This window comes from Colossoma macropomum, unplaced genomic scaffold, assembly GCF_904425465.1.
Source record: "Colossoma macropomum unplaced genomic scaffold, Colossoma_macropomum, whole genome shotgun sequence".
In the NCBI taxonomy this organism is placed as follows: domain Eukaryota; kingdom Metazoa; phylum Chordata; class Actinopteri; order Characiformes; family Serrasalmidae; genus Colossoma; species Colossoma macropomum.
The window spans coordinates 1,565,013-1,584,692 of record NW_023494786.1 but is presented as its reverse complement, the minus strand read 5'-3'; the positions used below and the strand labels follow the sequence as shown (position 1 = coordinate 1,584,692).

Sequence of the window (19,680 nt, the reverse complement as noted above, 5' to 3'; positions counted from 1 at the left end):
TTTATTTTACTGTGAAGGAGGATTATTTTATTTTTACCTACAAATCTAATTCTGCTGTGGAGCCACAACAGGGCAGTAAAAGAGCCGCATGTTACTAATTTGCAATGCAAAGGGGTGAGGAATCCCTAATATAAGTATAACTAGAAGTACACAAAAGCATTTTTATTAAATGTAAAGCATCATCTGTTTAATAAACCACAACAAATGACTTAAGAAACAAATAAGTAACAATATGGGGGTTTTAATGGTATGTAGTGTAGAATATTATGCCATTATGATAGACAGAGCAGTTGAGGACTGTAGGGAGGAAATGTTGTGTCCACAGTGCTGCCTCTTCTCATTCCCTTATTTTCAAGAGCAGAGCGGTCAGTCTTGTAACCACCAGCAAACCCGCAACATTCATTTTGTTCCCAAACAAAACGAGACCTACTTTAACCCACAGGCTGGTGGCTGGTGGTAACAAAGTCATGCTGTAATTTTATATGAATTGTTACTGATTCATAGTTTATTGAAATGAGGGTAGAAATTGTGTGAAAAGTGCAGATTCTAAACGTTTAGTTCATACCACATTTGTGTTTATAAGTAGAAAATGAGATATTTTATTAGGATCTGAACTCGATGAAAAGTTATTGTTTTGCGTACGGTCCGGTTTTTACATTTTTGCCAAAGTGTCTGAATCACAGACTTGAATCTGTCCATACTCAAAAAGTCTTTAATTGCATAACTCTGCAATTAATTAGCAAAATGACAATTACTCACAACTGCTAGGGGGTAATTATTCTCTCTCAAATACCAAAAATACCAAAAAGTTCTTTCTCTTTATCCGTTAAGGTCAACACAAGTGGCTATTTATGTCATTAAATCCATTCATAAGATTTTTATTTGGATTTTTATTCTGTTTTAAACAAGCAAACACATAAATAGGAATATCCTTCACACTTCAGAGGCCTTTTACTCTTACTGAGATTAAACTTATAAGTAATAAGCATTTCCATAGTGATGTGAATTGAGTGCAGAAACTTTGCAGTGCATCCAACAGTAAAGGCAGCATGGTGCTTCTTTTATGCAGTGATAGGAAACATGGTAGCTCACAGAAAGCTCCAGTTCCACCTTCTGATCCATTTTACTGACATGCACGCTGACTAACTACTCTAGGGGATTCATATATTAATGTTTAATGTTAGGATTTACTGCCTTATGTGTAGACATCAGTATCCGACCTGTGTTCACCAACACAGGCCAGACTAGTCAAAACTTTGACTGGCCACTTTGACTGGCTTCTGAAACATTATAGAAGAAGAATCTGTGGGGATTTTTGGATCAACATTTTTAAGAACTGAACATTAGAGCCCGATGGAGATACAAATGTTGTGAGGATACTGAGTTTAAGGGGCTAATAAGGGCTGTGACACATTTATGTTAAATCCTTGATTGCAAGATCGTAGCTAAAAAATTGGGAATTTTTGGGGCAATATCATGATGTTTTTGCTATTACCAATAAAACCGCGAGACACCGACATTAGCCGACATTATCAGCCAACCTATACATCAGCCCGGCTTTACTAAAGACCCACACACCTGCTTCTACCCATCAGGTAAATCAGAGGGGCACCATGTTATACAATGTTTCAGTTGGAGAAGCCTTGTCTGAGCTGAATGCATTCCTCAGTGATGAAACTGTTTGAGCTGATAAAAAGAGAATGTTGAATCTGCCAGTTCTGTTTTGTAAAGGCTTTTGCAACTCGCAGTATCTCTGCAAACCAGTGGTACCACATAGCTGGTGCAGACGATCCCTCCTCTTCACCTCCTGCTGCATTTAAAACGCAACCGTCTCCCTCATCTCTCTCAGTCGCCATCGCCAACCCTGCTTCGCCATGCGAGGAAAGCTGGAGATCCTGGCCATGGTGCTGGGGGCCATAGGCCTGGTAGGTGTCATCGCGGTGACGGCGCTGCCCATGTGGAAGGTGACAGCCTTCATCGGCGCCAACCTCATCGTCATGGAGACACAGTGGGAGGGGCTGTGGATGGTGTGCGTGCGGCAGGCGGACATCAACATGCAGTGCAAGGTGTACGACTCGCTGCTGATCCTGCCGCCGGACGTCCAGGCGGCCCGCGGCCTCATGTGCGTTGCCATAATCCTCGCCGTGCTGGGTATCCTCGTGTCCGCCTGCGGCCTCCGTCAGACCATCTGGTGGCAAGACCACGGTCGGGGCAAGAAGGTAACCCTTGTGGCGGGGGCGTGTCTCTTCCTGGTCTCGGCCTTGGCGACACTTATCCCCGTGTGCTGGACCACGAACACCATCGTCCGCGACTTCTACAACCCCACCGTGTTGGATTCTCGCAAGCGTGAGATCGGACAGGCACTCTACATAGGCTACGCCACCGCCATGGTGCTGCTGGTTGCTGGGGTGATCCTGATCTTTCGCTGTAAGAAAGGACACAAGGTGGAGGAGGAGGAAGGGGGTTACGCTCCAGCAATGGAGGAGAGCAAGGATGTGATGTCACTGAAACGTACGCCCTCAGACTATTACAATATGAAGCAGTATGTCTGACAAGATGTCGGTCTTTTAGTCTTTTTACTGAATCTACTCTTATAATTATGCTATTTATGTAATAATGAAATATAGTTTATCATCAGTGACATTAAAACCCTGTCGTCTTTCTTTTGAAACACCCTGTTGCTGTTCAATCCCTGTTGCGATACCGTGATACAACCCCAATCCATTCAGAGTGAAGTAATATTGAGTATCATCCAATCTGATGTTTATATTTTCATAGATTATTCGGCTAGTGCATAGTTTGAGTTCTGAGTTATTAAGTTAATGAAATCAATCCAGTTTAGGACACTTTCAGCAGCACTTTCATTTTCAACCAGTCGTGACTCGTGAATGAAATTTTGCTGTGTATGCTTTTAAAAAATACACTTGAAGAGTAACAGACATGCTCTCATTTTACACTTTATATGCTACTAGTTTAGCTTTATCTTAGAATAAGGTGGGCACCTCAAACATGTTTATTTTCCACACTTCAGACTTTGTTGCTGGATGTGGCTCATTTATAGCACCTTTCTGACAGTAATATGGGTAGAAACTTGAAATAATAAAGCACTGTAGTGGATGAGGTTTAATGTAGCCAAAAACAAATCCATTAAAATCTGTTCTGATCCTAAATGTACACTGTGGTTTCCCTCCTACTGCAAAGGTTGTACAAATTAAAAAGGTTCTGTTATAATAGTGATGATATGGATACAGATATATAGTCATATAGTCGAGGAAAACTACTGATATACTAACTGCTTAATTAATGTAACTTGACTGAAATCCATGTAGATAAAATGCTCAAAATGTTATCAAATGCAATGAGTAATAAAATCATTTAATGATGATTTTCTGGTGATTTCTGATCATTTAGAAATGTTATTGTATTGTAGTTAACCAGGCCTTGGTTCTGTTATCTAACTTTTTACTGTCTGCTCTTTGTATTCATACTGATCATAAACGAGACAAAACACATGGATCTGGGACTTTACTGTCTGCATACTTTCGGTTCAGTAAGAGGAAGCTTTGCTTGAGCTGAAGACAAGATGATTGAATGTTATGCAGTTACGTATAGAAGTAAAACTGTACGTATGTCTCAGCCTTTCTTGGAGTTCTTTTACCTTCACCATTCCCAAAAACACAGCTCAGTTTTCATTTCACACCTGCGAACACTTTGATACTTGTTACCATCACACACACACACACACACACACACACACACTGCTGTTTCCCATCTGCTGGCAACTCTCGAATAATAAATGTAGTGTAAACACAACAGTATGTTATCTGATGCTGTAATTAACACTGTAGCCAAAAACATGTCCAGCACTTTTAATTTCAGTTTGTGTCCCGTTATCTTTTTAAACGTAAAAATAAAGTGACTGATGTTTTTTATTTCTGTAAAAAAGTGAAGAGATCTGTACTTTAAGTTAAAATAGAATTATTAAAATTTGCATTTACATGATCACACAACAGTTAAAAAGTCTGTATCCATCTTTATTTTGGCCTGTCCCATCTCACTGACATTGACCTTCTCCTTGAAACTTCAGAGGATATATGAATGTGACTTCAACAAAAGGCTGGTCAAATTGCATATTGCTAAAAAAGAAACACCTGGTGGTTAATTGGCAACAGGTCAGTAACATGAATGGGTATAAAAGAGAGAGAGAGAGAGGCTGAGTCTTTCAGAAGTAAAGATGAGGAGGGGTTCACCACTCTGTGAAAGACTGAGTGAGCAAATAGTGCAACAATTCAAGAATAACGTTTCTCAACATAAAATATTAAAGAACTTGTGCTTTTCATCATCTACGGTACATAATAACATTAAAAGATTCAGAGAATCTGGAGAAATTTCTGTATGCAAGGGACAAGGCTAAAAACCAGTATTTGCTGTCCGTGATCTTTGGGCCCTCAGGAGGCACTGCATTAAAAACAGACATGATTCTGTAGTGTAAATCACTGCATGGGCTCAGAAACACTTCTGAAAACCACTGTCTGTGAACACAGTTTGTCACTACATCCACAAATGCAAGTTAAAACACTAAAACGCAAAGAAGAAACCAAATATAAACAGGATACAGAAATGCTGCCACCTTCTCTGGGCCTGAGCTCTTTTTGGAATACATGGATGCTGTGTCCTCCAGTCTAAAGACCACAGCTTGTTATCAGTGCACAGTTCAAAAGCCAGTATTCATGATGGTATAGGGGGGCATTAGTGCACATGGCATGGGTGACGTGCACATCTGTGAAGGCTCCATTATTGCTGATATATACATATATACATGTTTTGGCAACATATGCTGCCGTCCAGACAACGTCTTTTTCAGGGAAGGCCTTGATTATTTCAGCAAGACAGTGCCAAACCACATTCTGCATATATTACAACAGCATTGCTCCATATTAAACAAGCCTGGGCGCTAAACTGACCTGCCTGCAGTCCAGACCTGTCACCACTGAAAACATTTGGCACATTATGAAATGAAAAATACAACAAAGGATACCCTGAACTGTTGAGCACATTTCACTTTCAGAACTACAGCAGTGTCTCCTCAGTTCCCAAACACTTACAGAGTGTTGTTAAAAGAAGAGGTGATGAAACACAGTGGTAAATATGCCCCTGGCCCAACTTTTTTGGAACGTGTTGTTGGCATCAAATTCAAAATGGGTATATATTTTCTCAGTTTCAACATTTGATACGTTGTCTTTGTAGTATTTTCCATTAAAAATATGGTTGACGTGATTTGCACATCATTGCATTCTATTTTTATTTTCATTCCGCACATTATGCACAGTGTCCCAACTTTTTTGGAAATGGGGTTGTGCATTTTCTGTATATTGGATACAATACTAGACAGACACCAACGGCTGGAACCAAATTCCTTTTGTTGGCCAATAAATTTGATACCAATTCTGATATTCTCATAGCTTACATCTTTTTTCATAAAGGGCCTTCATGTCATGTGTATCTGAAGAAAGGAGAAGCTAAGACACATTAGCTTTTTTCCTAAACAAACTTTTAGATATTGGCACAAAATGTTATTCCAAGTAATTTTGGATTTTTATTGTACCATAAGTTTTCCCCGTGTCATTGTTGTTACTTGTAACTGTGTTCTTGTTCTTGTTTTTGGTCATCAGCTGACAGGACAGGAAGACAAACAGCAGTTTCTATCTTTGTTTGGACAATTCAAGCATAGCCAGTTTCTGTCTCTGATGCAAACAAACCTGTCGGAGCACATAGCACTGTTGCTGCATATTTTCTCGGGCGGTAAAACCTCCTAACCTGACTTCTGACTCTCATTTGGGATCAAGACGCTGAGAGACGGACATAGAGAGAGAAAGATCAAGTGAGCCTCACTGGAAAACCATCAGATTCTTTTATAGTCCTTTCGAAGCCATCAGCCGCCATGTCTTACACGGCTGGCTCTTACGCGGACAAGTCCTACGCGGGCCGCTCATATGCTGACAAGTCCTACATGGACAGTGCTTACACGGGTTACGATGACAAGACGGCCAAGACGCTGTTCGAGGAGCAGCTGCTGAAGGAGAAGAAGAAGCGGAAGGAGGCCATGCACTGCGAGGTCGTGGCTCTGGTCATCGCCTTCATTGGCCTGATTGGCGTTGCCGCCGTGACGGGTCTGCCCATGTGGAAGGTGACGGCCTTCATCCAGGAGAACATCATCGTCATGGAGACGCGCTGGGAGGGCCTGTGGATGAACTGCTACCGGCAGGCCAACATCCGGATGCAGTGCAAAGTGTATGATTCGCTGCTTTATCTGCCGTCGGACCTGCAGGCGGCTCGTGGTCTCATGTGCACCGCTGTGGCCCTCACGACCATCGGATTCATCGTAACGGCTGTAGGCATGCGTTGCACCAAGCTGGTCGACTCCCGTCCCCGCGTCAAACATATCGTCCTGGTGACCGGAGGGTGCCTCTTCCTGGCCGGGTGCCTAGCCACCATCATACCCGTCTCCTGGACGGCCAGCGTTATCATCCAGGACTTCTACAACCCCCTGCTGCTGGACGCCCAACGAAGAGAACTGGGCGAGGCACTCTACATAGGCTGGGTGACGAGTGCCCTGCTCTTCATCGCTGGGGTGATCCTGCTGTGTCGACATGCTCCCCGCACCCAGGAGAAGGAGGACATGAATATGGTGCTGTACAGGGCCGGATCTGCTCCCTACAACTACTCCTACCAGCCTGGATACCCTTACCAACCAGCCTACCAGCCAGCTTACGGCTACCAACCAGCCTACAGTGCTGTACCACCACCAGGGTCTGTAGCCTATAGCCGACCTGCATACTGATGAGGTCAGAGTGCAGGGATGGCCTCTGCCTCTCTTAGACTGATGCACTATGGACATCTCTTTCACAAATACAGGTTTCCTGCTCATGTTTTTAACCTTTTGATGGTTGTGATATCAATTCCATTAATTTATGTACACTACTCATGTGTCAGAAGTTTGGGGACACCTAGACTGAATCTCAAATGCCTCCCTCCTCCCTAAATAGTGCACTAACTTTGGTTTTTACACCCAAATAGTGCACTAAATGTTACATTGAGAGTCTTTCAGCCCATGGCTGAATCTCAAATGACATTCTAGTCAACATATGCCTTATTTTGGGTGTAGACGTTTTTGACCTACATAGTTTAGTAGGGAGCCATTCGAGATCCAACCCAACCCTTTCAAAATGTTTTTAATACATGTTTAAATGTGTGTGCCAATATGAGTGCCAATGCTGTCTTCGCTTTTAAAAACATGGTACCATATAGGGTTCTTTGAGTGATGCCATAGAAGAACCAAAAGATTTTCATCATATGAAGTTTTTGGGTCACTTTAAGAGGTCTTCCTAGAACCTTCAATATAGGTGGAGTTTATTTAAAAGGACCTTCACACCCACCTATCTCATTTACAAAAAGAAACTACCCACTGAAAGGTTTTGGGGAACCAAACATTGGCGATCATAACCCTTTCCGGCACCTATATTTGTAAGAATGTTGGAAATAATGCCAAAATTCAGGGGCTTTAAACCACCTTTGGGATAAAAGAGTTTCAATAGTTTGGATAAGAAAACTGAAAATCATTATTTGAACAAAATCTGCTTTTCATACTGAGGAAGATACTTTGAAGCTGAGATAATGAATAAAAGCATTAGAACAGAGCTACTAAACCTTTGTGGACGTTTTATTACTTGAAAGTAACAGTGAAACTCACACATTTTAAAAGAATATTAGGTCCCCAGACGTGATGGGCAGTGTTATCTGTGAATATGTTATACTTCTAATCTCTGACTCTTGAAGTTTGTTTTGTTTTGCTTCAAAATTCTCAATCTGAAATGGATGTTTTGAAAGGATCCGGTGTTCAAGGATAAAGGTTAAGAGCTGGTGCCTTCCGAGATGATATACAGCAAAGAAAATTCCATACGGACAATGAACAATGGAATCTTGCAGAACAACTCCTCAACTTTCATAGAGGACACCATGCCAAAACGGGCAAAAGTAATGTTATACTTTGAAATGTATAATCATGTTTTTTCAAGCACTGTTTCGACCAATTGTTTGTAATAAAAAAAATTAAAAGGAAAGGAAAAAAATTAACAAACATAAAGACTGAGATTAATGCTTGATGCTTGTTTAACCCACAGAGCACCTTCATTAGTCACACACATTCTCTTCTGGTGCTTAACCTGACTTTTTATCTGATCACATTCTGCAAGAGTCTGTATGGGGAAGGCTTGGCAGGGCTGGGGGAACCTGTCCGTGTGGTTTTTCTGAACAGGGAGACAGTGTGTTTGTCAGTGCTGGCAGCTCGAATGTTCCCGGATGCTGCAGACCTGTAGACACACCTGTAACTCAAACAGGACAGAGGACTAAAATCCTTACACACACTTATACACATACATATTCTCTGTTCTCTTCCTTGTAATCAACAGCTGTCAGAAATGGTTCTCAAAATGCACCATGTACAGACATTTAGAGGTTGATATTGTCTACCAAATGGTGCACACCTAACATAGATGGTTCATCAAGGATTCTTTAGAACCGTGAGTTCTATATAGAACCTTTTGCATGCTTTAATCGTTTTCTGCATGTTGAAATCTTGCAAAAAAATTCTTCAGATTGATGGAGAATGTGTTGTATATGGTCCTCTAGGTTCTTCTTTTGCTATAATGTCAAGCTTGTAACAATAGAAGAACCATTTCATCATGCAAAGAACCATTTAGGCATGAAATAGAACCATTTCCTTTACTAAAGAACTCTTGAATAACCATCTTTTTTAAGTGTGTAAATTAAAAGTTAAATTATTTCAAATTATTAGTTGGTCACCAAAGCTATTTTACTTCAAGTATGCGCCAGAAAAAGATACTGTCTTCGGCACTCTACCTAAGGAACTGGGTAAAACACATTATAATACAGTTACAGCTGCTATATTTGGTACATATGATCGTTAAAGGGATCTATTACTGATAACTTAAAGGAAATTCCTCATACTTACACGGTTAAGATGCTCCGTTCAAGATAAACTTACTGAGTCAGAATTGTTCACAGTGGTGGTGATAGGAACCAGACGTCCGCCTCTAAAAGCTCCCTCACAGAAAGTTACTACATGAAATGGTTATGAATTCACTGCCTGATGACTGAGACACTGTTTTACGATAGTTTTGAGAAGATTTTAATCTTATCGTTCATGGTGGAAGAATACATAATATGCAGGGTGTGATGAGGCAGAATAGTTCCGAAAGAAAATCTTCAGATGTTCCACTATTTTACCATCTTCTACATTCAAAACAAAAACTCAGAAGACTCATGCAGGTTCACTGGTGGTTTTGGATAGTAAATAAAATGTCTGTATTTGTGTCGTAGTCACAAATTACCACCACTGTGAAAGGCATCAATCATCAGTAATAATGCAGTAAAATCAATTCCCACTTAAAAAAACTGGATATTAAACCAATGCACACCAAAACTGCTAATATAATATATGCAAAAAAGACAGTTAGTGGGATGCCATTTGCATAGTGTCATATCTCAGAGTTTTAAAAGACGCCACTATTAACTGTGACATACCTAATTTGCATTTAGCTCATTTCCATGATTCATGAGACTAAAGTAAGGCGTATGTGTCCAGACAGACAGCATAATTTCACCTGAATATAGAAGACATCATGCAGATCAATTGCCAGTTATCTTTACAGACACTACAAATAAGTGACATAAGATTAAATGTGATTAGTACATCAGGCATGGTTGTCCCAAATAGCTTTCATTTATTGCTAGCGATGTACTGCTCTCATCAGGCGCTATGCCGCTGTTCCCTTAGGCATACCCAGCACTCCTGGCAACACAATCCTAAGAACTACACAGCATGTGTTCCAGCAAAGCCAGGATTAACCAGTAACCAGATCTCAAAACAACAGCTTTGATATTGCAGATTTAAAGGGTAATTCCACAGAATTGTCAGTGGTTGAGATATAAACAAAGTCATGCACAGTGGTTTGATGTGAAATGGTGCTTTGTAGACAAACTTACTGGCTCAGATTTCATTACAGTGGTGCTGATAGGAACCAAGAGTTGCCATATAGTCATCTTATTTACTATCCAGAACCAACAGTAAACCTACATGTGTCCTCTGAGTTTTATATGGAATAGTGATGATTGTAAAATAGTGGAAAATCTGAAAAAAAAATCAGCTTTCTTTGCTTTACAACAGCCTACATTTACCTCCTCCACCATGAATGGATTGTGTTTTAGGCCAAAAGCTGCTCAACACTATCATAAAACAATGTGTCAAACATTAAGCTCTGGTGTTTGATTCCGATCAGCACCACTGTGAACATTTCTATCTCTGTGAGTTTCTCTAGGTCTGAGTGTTTCACACCAAACCACTCTGAATGACTTCCGTGTACCTTCGTCATTCAAGTATGCAAAAAATTTGTTATTGCCAATGATAACTAAAAAAAGAGCCATTTCGGTTACTTTCCAGGTAAAACATTACTGAAGTTCATCATGTGCCATGTTACTGTTTGACTACAGCGTGCTTGAGGTCACTGTGTAGTTCGTGCAAATGAGAAAGCATCCAGTGGAGACTGGTGAGTAGAGAACGGCACTGTGTTTCTTCCTGCCCCTCCTCCTGCTGCTCTGCAGGCACAAACATTGCCACAGGAGGATACGATTTCATAGCAACCACCTCGAGATCCCACCCATCCTATTCTCCAGCTCAGAGACCAGGGGGAGGGAGCAGCAGGTGCATATGCTATCGACTGCTCATTCGCTGGGATGCAGAAAAGCTCCTCAGGTGGGCAGCATAGCAGCAGTCGACTCCTCTTGTCAGGTGAGTCGCCACCTCCTGTGGATCACTCTCACAAGAGACGTGGTCTAGAGGAGCTGTTTTGCTCCATGAAAGAGCTGATCTGCCTTTGTTCTTTGGGAAAACCGAAACCAAGAATTGATCTATGTTCAGGAATGAAGAGCTGATCTAATGAGAGGAACCAAGAGTAATCTAATGAGGCTTCAAACACCAAGAATTGATCTGACAAGACTTTAGGAACTTAAAATCAAGACTTGACAAAGAGTGATCTCACAAGGTTTCAAAAACCAAGAGTTGATTGGACAAGACTGGAAGAACCAAGAGTAACCTGACACGACTTCAGGAACCAAGAATTTATCTAGCAAGACTTCAAAAACCAAGAATTGATCTGAAGGGGCTTGAAGAACCAGGAGTAACCTAATAAGGCTTCAGGAACCAAGAGTGAGCTGACAAGGCTTCAGTGTTGCTGCTGAGTATCTTCCTTACAGTATCTCCCTCACAGCATCCAAGCAGACTAAACCAAGAAATGGCAAGTGGGGCGCTGGAGATTGCAGCGCTGTGCCTGACTCTACTTGGCCTGATTGGGGCAGCGGCCAGCACGGGGATGCCCATGTGGCGCGTTACAGCTTTCATTGGTGAGAATATCATCGTCATGGAGACACGCTATGAAGGCCTGTGGATGAACTGCTTCCGGCAGGCCAATATCCGGATGCAGTGTAAAGTGTACGACTCCCTACTGGCCCTGACACCGGACCTGCAGGCGGCCCGAGGCCTCATGTGCTGCTCGGTTGCCCTGTCTGCCATCGGCCTCCTTGTGGCCATCATGGGGATGAAATGTACCGCCTGTATCCGTGACAATGACCGGGCCAAGCGGATGGTACTGATTGTGGCTGGCAGCATGATCATCCTGGGCTCCCTTTGCTGCCTCATTCCTGTCTCCTGGACAGGCCATGTGATCATCCGCGACTTCTACAACCCTCTGCTGCTGGATGCCCAGCGCAGGGAGCTGGGAGAGGCTCTCTACATCGGCTGGGTGTCCTCTGCCCTTCTCTTTGTGGGCGGCTGCATATTCGCCTGCTGCCATGAGTCCATAGACAAGGAGCCCGACCGGAAACCCTACGGCTACGCCAGGAACGTTCCCTATGTGGCCTACGAGCCGCAACCCATGACCTTCCAACCCAGACCAGCTGCTGTGTCCTACGGCTACCCTTCCAGGGAGCCTTCCATCATCCAGACCTCCAGACAGCCCTCTATGATCCAGCCGTCCAGACAGCAGTCCTTTATCCAACCCTCCAGGCAGCAGTCCTTCATCCAACCCTCCAGGCAGCAGTCCTTCATCCAACCCTCCAGGCAGCAGTCCATCCGCAGTGCTGTCGCCTACCTATGAGTGCTAACACTGAGATGAAGCTTAAATGTGGATTGCACGTTAATGTTAGAAGGAGTCTCTAACAAGCCACTGTATATGCATATGTGTTTGTAGCTTGTGGAGAACACGCACTTCTGTTTACGACAGGTTGCTGAATTTGAGTGGACATTTCTCTGTTTCACTTCAGATAAACAATGATTTGGTGGGACCAACTTTTTATGACTAATGAACCGTCGATATTACTGAGATTACAAGTATAAATTATATACTTTCTGTATCTGTTGTCAGAACTGAGAAATTTCACTTAGTTATTTAGAAATTCTGCATAATTAAGTGGTTAAGATGTAAACAGAGTCGTTCAGAGTGGTTTGGTGTGAAATACTCTATTCTAGAAAAACGTATAGAGTCAGAATTGTTATGTTTGCATTGTATACCTCATGACCCCTGGTTCCTATCACCACCACTGTAAAGTGTCTCTACAATGAACCATTTCACCCCAAACCAATGATTGACATTATTGAATGTTAAGTTTGTCTTTGGTGTGTATATCACTTATGTGTCTATTTCAAAAGTCAACATGTTTCACTGTTTAAATATTTTCAAGATTGTTTTGGGCAGCATGTCGCTGCTGTAGGAACAAAACCTTGTATCTCCAAAATGGTAACTTTACAGGAGAAAGAAAAAAACATATTCTACTTTTAATGTAAGTCAGTGGAACCAGACATTTTCCAAGTAATTTTGTAAAGAGCAACAGGCATTTTTGCATTATGTCAAAAACTGAAAAACGACAAAAAATGAAGATACAAGGTTTTATTCTGACAGCAGTGATATTTTGTGATCAGAGGTATTTTTTCTTTATTAACATTGTCTTAGCACTGAATTCACTGTGATGTTGGACTATATGGTTGATAAACGTGTGATTTATACGAAACAGTGAAAGCTCTTTCCTTTGTGGGCGATGCATTCTTGAGGCGGGACTTTACTCGCTGAGGTCCGTTGCACTGAGTGTGAGCGTCTTGGTGATCTCTTTGCCCTCAGGCTCCAGCTTAGTCAAACAGCAGGTGAAACATAAAACAGTGTGCAGCTATTGTTTGAAATTCTTTAAGCTGACACACCCGCACATCCAAAGAAACCTGACAACATGCAACTACAATTGAACCAGAAAAAGAAGACAAACTGCTTACCTACCTTTACTGAAGGAGGCCTGTATAAATCCTTTAAAATGGTGGTTCTTTAGTAAAAAACAATGGTTAAAATGCTTCTACAAGTTTGGGCCATAAAATACCATGTTTATGTTTGTCCCCTGTAGAGGATGTGTTGACTTTTTTTGGATTTTGGAATTATTTAAACGTATTTTAATGTAATTTGACCAGGGGTGTTCAAACTTTTTCATACAGCTGCATATATCACTAAAACCTATGGCTGCACTTCATAGAACCTTTTTTTTGTACTATCTACTACTACCTCCACTAATCTAAAGGCCTTCAGATTGGTATAGAACCTTTAGGTGAACGTTCTTTAAACCTTTAAAAGGTTCTTCATACTCACAAACCTCATTTAAACACGGTTCTTTAAGGAATAAAAGTGGTTCTACTATGTCATTGTTTCAAATTTACTGGAAAGTTAACGTAGGAAGAGTTCTGAGGGTGAGAGATATATTTCTAAAATATATTTGTAGAATATTTGAAATTGGCCAAATAAACATTTGTCACTCAAATATATGCATAAACAGTCTGGACGGAAATATTAAAGATAAAAAACAAATGTTTGTAAAAAACAAATACAGTTTAACAAATGAATATTGGACAGTTTAATATTGAACGATATTCTAATATATCATTCATGTATTTAGATACAACTGTGAATATATTACACTGGGTGTCATGTTTTGTTCACTGCAAAATATGTCAATATATTTTTATATACTGTTTCCATATTGGAGGATATCCTACTGGATAGCGTGTTTATCCAGACTTCAATCAATCATTGGGGTCAGACTCTTACTGTGGTGGTTTCTGGATGGTGGTAATTAAGATTATAAACAGCATAGCATGTTTGTGGAGCTCTGAAGTAGAGTTAGGTTTGAAGTGTCCATCCAAATTTCCTGAAGTCGCCTTATTATAATTAGTGGACATGGAATAAGACAGCAACATTTGCTTGATTGACAGCTAAATTCGCTTCATATTGAGTAATGTGAACAGAAACTTTATGGTGAAACTACACCTGTGTAATAAGTCAGATATGGAAATTAGCAGTCACTGAATTTACATGTTTCTAAGACAAGGCAAATGAGGGAGCGTTGTGTATGACAGGACTGAGAGTCTCACAGCTATTTATATTACCAGTGTCTCTAATGAAATTGCTCTTTAGAAGTTTTATATATCATTAAATACATAAAAACTGTCAGGTGTGATCAGATCATCGTCTGTGTGTGCAGTGTTTCCACAAAACCACATTAGTTACAGTAAACCACATCACAAACACAGTTTTAGAATGGTTTAACCATATTTAGTTAAAAGACAGTTCATGGTTTCAGTGGGAAATTATTCATCAAAAAATGTAACATTTCTCGTGGTGTCCCACAGGGTTTAGTTCTAGGGCCTTTGCTTTTTTTTCTTTGTACATGTGACCTCTAGGTGATGTCATTAGGAAACTAGGAAATTTTAATGGCTATGCTGATGAAACCCAATTATACCATTCCTTCTGATGATCAAGACAGGCTTACCAGCTGTGCTGGTAGCTCAGCTCTTTAGCTTCATGTACCAAACCTGAAGTACTAAACCTGGGTGTGATCTTAGACTCTGAGCTCTGTATTATCCTGCATGTAAACACAGTCACTAAAGTAGCTTTTTATCATTTGAGAAAATCACTAAAGTTCAGCCTTTTCTCTCTCAGGGCAACGCAGAGAAACTCGTTAATGCATTTGACACAAGCAGAGTTGATTAATATAAAGCTCTTCTTACTGGACTTCCTAAGAAACCAGTACATCCTTTACAGCTCATACAAAATGTGGCAGCACAAATCCTTACAAAAACAAAGAAGAGAGATCACATCACTCCTGTTCTAAAGGAACTACACTGGATTCCTGTATCGTACAGGATATATTTTAAAGTTCTGCTTCTAGTTTTTAAAGCTCTAAATGACCTTAAGGCACCACTTAAATCACTGTCTGTCTGTTTATGATCTTTGATCTGCAGATACTGACCTTCTACAAACACCTTATGTAACATACAGAAAACACAGAGAGACTCGTTCAGTTATTCTGCTTCTAAACTGTGGAGCTCATTTCACCTTTTATCAGACAGTCAAGCTCAGAGCTCACTTTTAATAAACATCTAAAAATGTGTCTCTGTACCTCAGTGTTTAATTAAAACTCCATGTTTATTTGGTGTCTATCTTTTTAATTTAATCATTTTCTTACATGATTTTAAATTAATACTTATAATTTCTCTTATTAGTATTAAGCTTTATGACCTGTCTGTTAAGCACTTTGAGCTACCACCGGCATGAAATGTTATTATTATTATTATTATTATTATTATTATTATTATCAATGTAACACTGTTTGAGCTGCTGCGACAATAGCCGCAGTGGTGTTTACTAATCTGAGAGATATCCAAGTAAACTTGGTAGATCCACAAAAGTGGTATCTTGTTTCAAACAGCAGTGTTGAAGGGACGTGACTAAACAGTTTTGGGCCATGCCTCCATGCTAACAAAGACCTTCCCCCTAGTGGTGGGTTCTGGTACTGCTAGTGCAGCTTGAGCTGGAAGAGAAGCACTGAGTTTACAATTTAAAAGATGCAGAAATAATGTAGATAAATATGGAGAGAGTGAGTAAGGGTTTGTGTTCACATGTTTGTAAGAAAGTGATGCTTACAGCCATAGCCCACATGAGAAGGGCACAACAAACACAGCCTCAGCAGAAGCCCTCATCCTCCTGAACCAACCCAAAAAGAGCAGATCACTTCCCATAACAGAGAAGGGACGAAGAGTCAGCACCCTTTCTACCATTTCGCATTCTGCCCCCACACAGACGTCCAGGATCCTCTCTCGTGCGCTCTTGTGAAGATTTTGAAAGGATGGCAACATCTTTAACTTTTGGATTATACATACCATAAACTACATTCAACCCACCCTCTCTGGACCTGGTGTTCTGGATGTTCATGTTTAGTTTCCAGCTGGAAGGGGCTTTAACTTTCTAGGGTGAGTGACGTCTCGTCAGCCTTCACCCAGGAGCCTGAGCTGATAATCAGAAGGGTTTTGGCTTCAGTCTGCTGCAATTCCTCTTGTGACTGTCACAGGGCTAACTTGTTACTTTCTCTACTACCACTGGGATAAATAGTTACTATCTTCCCCACCACTGGGATAACTAGTGACTATCTTCCCAACCACTGGGATAAACAGTTACTACCTTTCCTACCACTGGGATAACTAGTTTCTGTATTTCCTTCGACTTGGGGAGCTGGTTACTATCTGCCCTGCAACTTGTATAACTAGTTACCATTTGTCCTGCCACTGAGATAACTCGTTACTATCTGTCCTGTCACTGGGATAACACATTACCATCTGTCCTGCAACTAGTTACTGCCTGTCCTGCCACTGGAATAACTAGTTACCCTCTTTCCTGCCACTCGGATAACTAATTACTGTCTGTCCTGCTTCTGAGATAACTAGTTACTGTCTGTCCTGCAATTGGGATAACTAGTTACCCTCTTTCCTGCCACTTGGATAACTAATTACTGTCTGTGCTGCTTCTGGGATAAATAATTACTGTCTGTACTCCAATTGGGATAACTAATTACTCTCCGTTCTGCCACTGGGATAACTAGTTATTGTCTGACCTGCCACTGGGAAAGCTAGTTACTCTCTGTCTTGCCACTGGGATAACTAGTTACTGTCTGACCTGCCACTGGGATAACTAGTTACTCTCTGTCCTGCCACTGGGATAGCTAGTTACTCTCTGTCCTGCCACTGGGATAGCTAGTTACTGTCTGTGCTGAAACTGAGATAACTAGTTACTCTCTGTCCTGCCACTGGGATAACTGCAACTGGGAGAAATAGTTGCTATCTCACTTGTCACTGTGATAACCACTTACCATCTGTCCTGCTGCTGATATAATTGAAACTGGCATAACTAGTTACTATTTGTCCTGTGCATGGGATAACTGCAACTAGGATTACTATTTCATATCCCTTCTGCCACTGGGATAAATATTTACTAGAGCAGCTATTTAACTACCATTCTTACTGGGCTGCACTGCCACTGGAATAACTCTCTACTGGACGGTGACCTTTCTCAGAATTTGTGCCGCACTGCTCAGACTTTCTGTGTGTGAGTATTTGTATATGAACAATGGTTGCCGCGTGTGAGCTCATCGCTCTTTGCCTGGGCATCATCGGACTGGTGGGCACCTCCGCAACCACAGGCCCCCATGTGGAAGGTGACAGCCTTTATCCAGGAGAACATTATCACTATGGAGACACGCTGGGAGGGTCTGTGGATGAACTGTTACCGGCAGGCCAACATCCGGATGCAGTGTAAAGTGTATGACTCCCTGCTGTACCTGCCTCCAGAGCTCCAGGCAGCCAGAGGCCTTATGTGTTGTGCCGTGGCTTTGAGTTTTCTAGGCTTGCTAGTGGCCCTCCCAGGCCTCGAGAGCACAGCCTGCCTTCAGGATCAACCGCGCATCAAGGCCCTAATTATCATAATTGCCGGGGCAATGCAGGTCATGGCTGCCCTCTGCGTGATCATCCCTGTCTCCTGGACGGCCCATGTCATCATCCAGGACTTCTACAACCCGCTGTTGCTGGACGCCCAGCGCAGGGAACTGGGTGAGGCACTCTACATCGGCTGGGTCACGGCAGCCTTCCTCCTTGCCTCTGGTGTCGTCTTCCTTGTCTGCCGATCTGCTTCGGAATCTGACATGTCCCAGTTTTATCGGCCCGTTTACACGACCAACAGCTCGACTTTGTCCCGTGTGCATCCCTTCATGCCCACTCCGAGTCCACTCAGCTCCATGCCCCAGCAGCCACTCGTGCCCAATCACAACCTGTACCCTCAGCAGTCCATATCGTCAACCTACAGCCCTGTAGCAGTGACCCCTGTTGGCCAGCCTGTGCTTTACAACGGCCAACATGTACCTCCTAGTGTTCCTGTGGTGTACAACGCCAATATAGTGCCCAACCGTCAGACCCACCTGTCCGCACGTGGCTCGGGGAGACTCTCCACACCCAGAAACTCCACTCAACCCAGTGTGCTGTCTGCACCCCCTCCTCCCCCACACAACGACATACCACTCACCCAACACACGCCTGTTCTGTATGGATATGGCTACTCCAGAGACGGGCTGCACAGCCCAGTGTCCCACGCCAACTCTGGAATGTACATATGAGGACATTTTTACCACACAGTCTTTAAACCCTCTATCTCTCTGAATATAAACAGCTCTGAATAACATTTCTTCATTTTTTTTTTTTTCAATTTTCAGGCCTTATTACAAAGCAGGGCTAATTATTTTGTATCAAATGCAGTGGTGGCGATAGGAACCAGACGTCCTCCTCTAAAATCTCCCTCACAGAAAGTTACTACATGAAATGGTTATGAATTCACTGCCTGATGACTGAGACACTGTTTTATGATAGTTTAGAGAAGATTTTGGCCTTAAACTCCATTCATGGTGGAGGGATACATAATATGCAGGGTGCTGTGAGACAAAGTAGTCCCCAAAGAAAACTTATTATTTCAGATTTTCCACTATTTTCCATCATCAACACTCCGTATAAACTCAGAAGACTCGTGTAGGTTCACTGGTGGTTCTGGATAGTAAATAAAATGTCTATATTTGTGTTGTAGTCATGGCGACCCCTGGTTCCTATCACCACCACTGTAAAGACATCTGAACCATTTCACACCAAACAACTTTCAGTGAGTTTTCCTCGAAATATTGGAAGAGCAGAATCGAATCTGCCCGTACAGAATTACATAATTACATGTAATTATATGATGTAAAGGAACACACACATATAAAAATGACATGCATAAATACACATAACATTCATGTAAGGGTGTGTTTTTAGTAAAATAGTTCTCATTTTTATTTTCTGTGTGGTGTAGATGTCTGATGTGATCATGTTTATGTGTTGGCTTGTTTTTGTAGTTTAAAGTTAAATGAAACTAAACTTTTCCTTAGTCTTCCAGTCAGCACACATATGATGTTACTTAGAAATGAACAAAGATATTGTTCCTTTAATAGGTTTTGAAAATTCATAACAGCTGGAGTATGACATGTTGTAGAATGATTTGAATTTAATGTTTATGGAGATATTCTAATAAACTTTTATGCTAAAACTGAGGACCATGTTTAATTTTAGTCTCTGGCACAGATAGTCAGTGTACTGTACACACTGAGCCAGGGAGACGCAGTGTTTCCAGCACTGTGCTTTATGGTAAATACCAGTTTCTGGGAAAC

At 41.6% G+C, this 19,680-nt stretch overlaps 3 protein-coding genes and 1 pseudogene across 3 annotated transcripts; all 4 read left to right on the top strand.

Annotated features, from left to right (window-relative positions):
• Positions 1 to 1,778: 1,778 nt before the first annotated feature.
• LOC118827106 (claudin-4-like) lies at positions 1,779 to 2,712 on the top strand. The gene has a single exon (XM_036598325.1). The coding sequence runs from the start codon at positions 1,875 to 1,877 to the stop codon at positions 2,550 to 2,552; it is 678 nt and encodes a 225-aa protein (XP_036454218.1). The 5' UTR covers positions 1,779 to 1,874; the 3' UTR covers positions 2,553 to 2,712.
• Positions 2,713 to 5,840: 3,128 nt separating this feature from the next.
• zgc:110333 (uncharacterized protein LOC550497 homolog) lies at positions 5,841 to 8,115 on the top strand. The gene has a single exon (XM_036598313.1). It carries the CDS (start codon positions 5,942 to 5,944, stop codon positions 6,839 to 6,841), a length of 900 nt encoding a protein of 299 aa, XP_036454206.1. The 5' UTR covers positions 5,841 to 5,941; the 3' UTR covers positions 6,842 to 8,115.
• Positions 8,116 to 10,622: 2,507 nt separating this feature from the next.
• cldn8 (claudin 8) lies at positions 10,623 to 13,161 on the top strand. The gene has a single exon (XM_036557377.1). The coding sequence runs from the start codon at positions 11,370 to 11,372 to the stop codon at positions 12,228 to 12,230; it is 861 nt and encodes a 286-aa protein (XP_036413270.1). The 5' UTR covers positions 10,623 to 11,369; the 3' UTR covers positions 12,231 to 13,161.
• Positions 13,162 to 17,318: 4,157 nt separating this feature from the next.
• Positions 17,319 to 18,616, top strand: LOC118827094 (annotated as a pseudogene).
• Positions 18,617 to 19,680: the final 1,064 nt, after the last annotated feature.

Coding starts and splice junctions, on each gene's coding strand:
- LOC118827106 (XM_036598325.1), top strand. CDS start 1,875: ATGCGAGGAAAGCTGGAGATCCTGGCCATGGTGCTGGGGGCCATAGGC.
- zgc:110333 (XM_036598313.1), top strand. CDS start 5,942: ATGTCTTACACGGCTGGCTCTTACGCGGACAAGTCCTACGCGGGCCGC.
- cldn8 (XM_036557377.1), top strand. CDS start 11,370: ATGGCAAGTGGGGCGCTGGAGATTGCAGCGCTGTGCCTGACTCTACTT.